At 42.6% G+C, this 6,589-nt stretch overlaps 1 protein-coding gene and 1 pseudogene across 1 annotated transcript; both read right to left on the reverse strand.

The window, feature by feature from the left end:
• Positions 1 to 777: 777 nt before the first annotated feature.
• LOC102873673 (RING finger protein 113A-like) lies at positions 778 to 1,876 on the reverse strand. The gene has a single exon (XM_006893785.1). The coding sequence runs from the start codon at positions 1,873 to 1,875 to the stop codon at positions 850 to 852; it is 1,026 nt and encodes a 341-aa protein (XP_006893847.1). The 5' UTR covers position 1,876; the 3' UTR covers positions 778 to 849.
• A 65-nt stretch (positions 1,877 to 1,941) lies between these two features.
• LOC102866921 overlaps positions 1,942 to 6,589 on the reverse strand; it is a 10,243-nt pseudogene continuing 5,595 nt past the window's right edge.

Below are 6,589 nucleotides of genomic sequence, written 5' to 3' on the forward strand. Positions count from 1 at the left end.
GCTGAGAGGAAAGGATGGCGAAACTTTATCTCAGATACTTTGGGCATATTGTCAGAAGGTATTAGTCCCTGAAGAAAGACATCATGCTGGAGGGTCAGTGAACAAAAGAGATGAGTGAGATGAATTCCAAAGTGACTGTAAAAAATGGGCTTGAGGGTGGCAGAAATTATGAGGATGACAGGAGTAGGGTTAGTATAAGTCACAGGGAACTCTGCACCTGGCAATAAACATTTGGTCTAACCACCCTCCCTGGATATTTTCCATCTTCCTGCAATCCATTGTACAGCAACTATAGTGTATGTTCCATTCCCCAAACTTGTGCTATCTCCCTACTGTATACAGAAAAAGAGCTAACAAGTTGGCATTCAAAGCTTTAGCTCCAATCTCCCATACATGCACCCTGTGGTGCTAGCTACCAGTCTCCCAACCCATTCTCTTACCTAATCCCCAGTTACACATCTTGGCTCTGGTGCATTTTAAGCTAGTATCAGTAATAGACCTCAGGCATCCCCAAAAAGTATGAATGTATTTAACAGATTTATTAATACAGAAATATAAGTTCAATTATTGCTTCCATTAATGCAGCTTTGGTCACTTAAGCAAAGCTTCAAAATCCCAGTCCTATAAATTAGGCCCAAGGGTTCTGAAGAGCATGCTACACCCAGGTGTAGTTTATCCAGGTTATACCCACCTTGATACAAGTCACTTAGGACCGTCCTTCACTACCTGCCTTCTTTTCCCAGTCACTTTCTCTAAAAAGGAAGAACACAATTAAGATTTCCAAAACATCAAAACATTTATTCAGAGGTTTGAGAATGATGAGAAACTTTAAGAATTATGAGGGAAAACTTAAGTAATGGGAACTGGATCCTCATCGGAGTCTTCTGGTAACTCGGAGGCATCAACCGCTCCGGCAGCTCGATTCTTCTCCAGTTTGGCAATCAAATCTTTTGCTGGGTTGAAGACGCCATTGGTCTGCTGGTCACAGACATAGCAACGCGGAGTGGTGCGGAAATGCTGCAGTGCACACTTCTCGCAGAAATAATGCTTGCATTTGGTGACAACTGGGTTTTGGAAGGACTGGCGACAGATGAAACATTTGAATGGTATTTCCTCGTCATCGCTTCCCACTTCGTAGTTTTCATCCTCATAGACACCATAGCGCCCCTCATCAAGCTCACGTTCGATCTGCCACCCATGCTTGTAATCTGAACGGTCATGGAGGAACTTGCAGCTGTCCCCGAAGCCGCAGAAGCCAGTCTCTTTGTAGTCCTTACAGATGTCGGGCTGGTAATCCCAGCGTACAGTGGCTCGGAGATGCTCGGGGGCGCGGATGGGGCCCTTCCTGACCATCCCGGAGGAGGCATTGCCCATAGATGTGTCCTTGGGCTTCATGTATTTCTGATAATTGTTGATTCCCCGATAGATCTTGTCGTCCTCCTTGCCTCTCAGCTCCTCCTGGATCTTCTGGCTGCGCTCAAAGATGGCTTGTGCATCTCGCTCTTTCTCTGTGTCGAGCTCATAGACAGCGGTCGCGCCCATATCCTCGGGCCCCACTGGTTTTGCTGAGCGGGTGGACTTGTAGACGACTCCGAGACTCTCAGGCTCATTCTCCTCCTCGCTACTCAAGTCACCATAAACGGCCTTTTGCTTTCCGCTGCCACGAGTCTTCTGTATCATGGGATTGTGGAGCGTCCGCTTTTTCTCCGGGCGAACAACTGTGCTGCCTTCTTCGCCACTGCTGCTGCTTCCTTCAGATTCGCGTTCGCAGACCGGGCGCTTTCGGCGGCCGGCAGCTCCCCTCCGTCCCGGCTTTTTGAAAAGGAAGGTACATACTTGGTCTGTGGTTTTTCCTGGAGAAATTTGCTCCGCCATTGTAGAGCACCAGGCTACTTCAAAACGGCTCCGCCGTGCGGGCCAGCGTAGGCCCCGCACGTCGCTTCACGCCCTGCACTCAGCCGCGCAGCCGAGCCGAAAGGCAGCGAGGAGCTGTGCGAGAGTGCGAGGGCGGGAGCGCAGGAAAGCTTGAGCCCTGCTGGACGCCGTCGCTTCCTTCCTACGTGACGTAGCCGTGCTAGGGTCAGGCCGCGGGGCTTCGTGGGAAGGGAGCTGCGACAGGGTCACCTTTCGGTGGACTTGGGAGAAGGTTCTGTCACGATGTGGTACGAGATTCTCCCTGGACTCGCCGTCATGGCGGTGTGTTTGTTCATTCCGGGAGTAGCCACCGCGAACATCCAAAAGTTCGCCAGCGGTGGCAAGGTAAGGCGGCTTAGTCAGCCGCAACGTGGATACAGCATACTGTCGTCTCAGAACGGACGTTGGGTGAGGGAGGGCGGCGGGGGGGTGGGAGCCGGGGACCCCTCGTGTTTCTCCAAGGTAGAGAATTCCAGGTCCCTAAAAGCAACGCTAGGGAGCCCTGGTGGCTTTTGGTATGGAGTTGTGCTGTCTTCTCCGCAGGAGAAAATAAAACACCTCCTTTTGGATCAGGTAGGGGGGTCGTCCCTACTCACTGTTACACAACAACAAAAAAAACAACGCAGGGGTTTTGGGGGATCTCGCCGCATTAGCAACTGAAGTTGGTATTTGGATTGCTGTTTGGAGCAGAGTGACAAAAGGGACTAGAAGATGAAGCCCAGAGTTCGAAACTTCTAAGCCAAAAAGGGAGGCGTTGAATAGTCTCGTCCCCACTCCCTTTGACTTCTAATTCTTGTTATGTGCCATCGAGTCGCCTGCGTCTCAAAGCGACCCTGTGACGACTTCTAACAGCTGTTTTTCCCCCTTGCTATATTTTGTTTGTAATTTCTCATAACGTGCGTTTTCCTACCCTAAACCTCGTTTTTCTTTTGACATTTTGAGTTACTTTGCTCTCTCTCAGGCTTTTAGGAAGGAATTTACCCCTTAAACCTTATTCTTCTTACCTTGTTGGAGAGGTTTTTGGATGTGCATAGGGATTTGATTCTTAGAAGGTCCCATTCATCTATTTTATCTTCTCCTGGTTGTAGCTTGTTTGTTTTTGTTTTTTTGTAGCTTAATATTTTTAAAGGAGAGTTTGGGCACACCAATTAGATTTTTATTTCAATGTTTGGTCTTTTTTTTTTTCCAGAATGTTAACTTTTTTTTTCTTCAATACTCTATATAAGTGAGTTTTATTAAATTTCAAAATTTACATACATTTTAATAAATTCTTGAAGGTTGGTTATAAAACTGTTTCCCCCCCCCGCTATTTTATGGTAATTAAACATATCAATATCCTTGACTATCATTGTTATGTGACAATTAGAACCATTGAATTGGCTATAAAAATGTATGTCTGCACTAACTTGTCTTACTATTACAGTATGGATATAAGAGTAGTAGGCAAGTAGTTACTTTTCCTCAAATTTTCCACTGTAAAGATTTTTAAACACCTATACTCTATGAACTTTGATAAATGTCAATAGTTGTAGAGGGGGAGAATGTTAAATTTTAAAGCTGATGACCTTGTGGTAAGGAGTTGCACTGTCAACCCAAAGGCACTAGGTTTGAGTCCACTTGCTGCTCGGAAAAATGATGGGCAGTTTACTCTTATAAGATACACAGTCTCTGAAAATCCAATGGCGTATCAGCTGTGTGTCAGTTCTAACTGGATAGCATATAACAACAACAACAGTATTCATCTAGGAAACTCTGTGGCATACTCTTTAGGGAATTGTGCTGCTAGCCTCAAGGGGCCCTTCTAGCAGTTTGAATTCACCAGCCACTCCAAGGGAGGAAAATGGACCATCTCCTCCTTTATGACTTACAGCCTCAGAAATTTCAGAGTCAGCTATGATTAAAAACAACAGCCATCTTTATAAAGTGCAATAATAATTGTTTTTCATTTGTAGGAGAAAAGGGTTGCTCATTTTCCATACCAGTGGTGTTTGATGGAAAGAGATAGGAGGATCTCTGGGGTGAATCGCTACTATGTATCAAAGGTGAGGGACCTTGACTTTCCCCAACTGTCATGGTTGAGGTGGGTTCTGGTAATATCTTTCTCAAGGTCATGAGCTAGGGTAGGAAGATAGTAGAACTGAGATTTAGACTATAAGCCAAGTCCTCATCCCTTTACTATACTACTTTCCCACATGATAGGTAATTATTTTCATGATCACATTTGTCACAAGAAAAACTTGGTAATGTTTTTATTAATTCTCAAATAATTTTTACTGATTTTACTAGTTTATGTATGTACTCCAGGAGACAGGGAGCAATTTAGCTAAAGAGTTACTAGTCACTATTTTTAAAACATTGTATAAATCCCACAAGCAACAAAGTTTGATTTTTAAATAACACTGGTATTTATTAGAGAAAAAGAGAGTTGGTTAAGAGAATTATTTGTATGGCAAAGTGGAAAATAAACTAGCTTTAGGGCTAGACAACCTTGAATTGGAAACTTAACACTTTTTGTGGTTGGTAAATTTATAGACATAATGTAAACCTGTCACTGCCTGGCACCTAATAATTCATAAATAGCAACTGTTACTCTTGATATGAGTGAAACATAGTTTCTTCAGTGATCACTGGAAGACTAGAGGAAAAGGGGTTTGGGGATATTTATTTGTAGGGGAACCTTAACAGTTTAAAATCTCAAGTTGCTACTATACATGTAAATCTTAACTATAGTAGCAATTAAAGAATGCTGTTGGGTGTCAGTGAAAATAAGAAATCTCAGATGGGGAGAACAGAATTCTCACAGTCTCATTTTTAACATTGTTTTACAGGGTTTGGAGAACATTGACTAAAGAAGCATTCTTCCTGTTAGTGAAAAAACAACACAGTCACCTAGCACTACTATAGAAGTCTGTGTTATGTAATGCTTACTAAAAATAAAACTACCAAGAAAAGGACAGTGTTTTTTGGTGTTGTTTTTTTTTTTTTTTTTTTTTTTTTTTACTTTTTCTCATCAGTGCTACACAAGGGTCAAGCAGTCTACTCAGTGTAGCTTTTATAACTTTCAAAAACCAGAAGAGGGTGGGGAGACTGAGAAAGATAGGATAAATAATGTACACTGCATTGAAACAGATGAGGGAGAGAACTGTTGAAAAGGGATACGTGATTTGGTATTTTTGTCATGTTGGGAGTCCAGAGCGAAGGCTGCATAGTGGAGTGGACCTGGGGGGAGGGATTGTAAAACAATGAAAGAATTTTTCTTTTACTTTTCAAAGAGAAGAGTGTACTGGGGGAGGGGTGGGCAGGGAGAAAAGTGCAACAGTGAATGAATGGAAATCCATAGTCTCTGTAAATTTTCGTTGAAATTAATAATAAAAAAATTTTAATGAAAAGGTACATTCTGTATATTAAAAACAATAACAACAACAACAAAACCAAACCCAGAAGGCAAAGGAGGCTTGTAAAACTATAGACATGATGTAAACCTGTCACTGTGTCTGGCATTCTTGATACTAATAGGAGTAAAACATAATTTCTTCGACGATCAGTGGAAGAATAGAGGAAAAAGGATTTGGGGATATTTATTTGTAGGTGAACCTTAACAGTTTAAAATTTCAAGTAGCACAATTTTAAAACAGCACATTCAGCTTAACATCCGTTGTGTATGGTACCTAACAGTTTATGCTTAAACATTGATATGCCCAGTAAAGGATCACCTGTGGGTTGGTTCTGACTGGAAGGTACACCGCAACAAACATGTTTAAGCGTAGAGCAGACATAGCAACCATTTGGGGAAGAAAGAGGAGATCATTACATTTATATACCTAGATGAATTTCTGGGTTCTGTAAGGGGTTGTAAAATGCCAGGGAAGAATCAGTTGGTCAGGCTTGCCATTCAGGTCAAAATCTTCCCCTACCTTTCTGCTGTGACATCTGCTCTGGGAAACATTAAATGACGTAAATTGAGCTTTTGCAACCCAAAATCAGGTGGTTTAAATCCACCATCTGCTCTTCAGGAGAAAGATAGGCAGTCTCCTCCTGTGCAATTTACATAGTCTTTGAAAACCCATGGGAGGATCCGCTATGAGTTCATTCCCACTCAACGGCACAAAACAACGCGTGTTCCTTTGAGTTGGAACCAACCCATAGCTGACCCTCCAGTCAGTTTTCAGAGGCAGTTAATCACACAGGAAGAGATTGCCCATCCTTCTTCCATGAAGCAGCTAGTGGATTCAAAGTGTCCCTCTGGGATTGCAGCACAGCTTCTTACCACTAGGCCACCAGAGCTACACATTCAGAATTTACACAGCAAAACACACCAGCTCAGCATTTACTACATGTAACATTTGATGACATTGTTTCAAGTTTTGCAACTCTTCTCACCCTACTTTAGTTAGTTTTTCCCTCATTAACTCACTGTTCTGGACATTGGCTATGTCAAAAGTTGCTGTTGTCAATCACAAATAGTTCTTAAAAGAGCATATTTTTTTAAAAGCATAATTCTCAAGGAAAACATTTTTAACCAGTCAAGCTAACATGTTTGGGTTTAAGAAGACTTGGAATATTTTTGGCTTAAGGTTTAAAAATTATGTCTGTTTCAGGGGTTCATGCAGGCTCCATGCCTCCAAAAGTCATGGAATCTGAGAATTTGGAATTGTGTTTTTGACTTCCCCGCTCC

Source organism: Elephantulus edwardii, unplaced genomic scaffold (genome assembly GCF_000299155.1).
Source record: "Elephantulus edwardii isolate Elephantulus edwardi_28Jun2011 unplaced genomic scaffold, EleEdw1.0 scaffold00131, whole genome shotgun sequence".
NCBI lineage: Eukaryota > Metazoa > Chordata > Mammalia > Macroscelidea > Macroscelididae > Elephantulus > Elephantulus edwardii.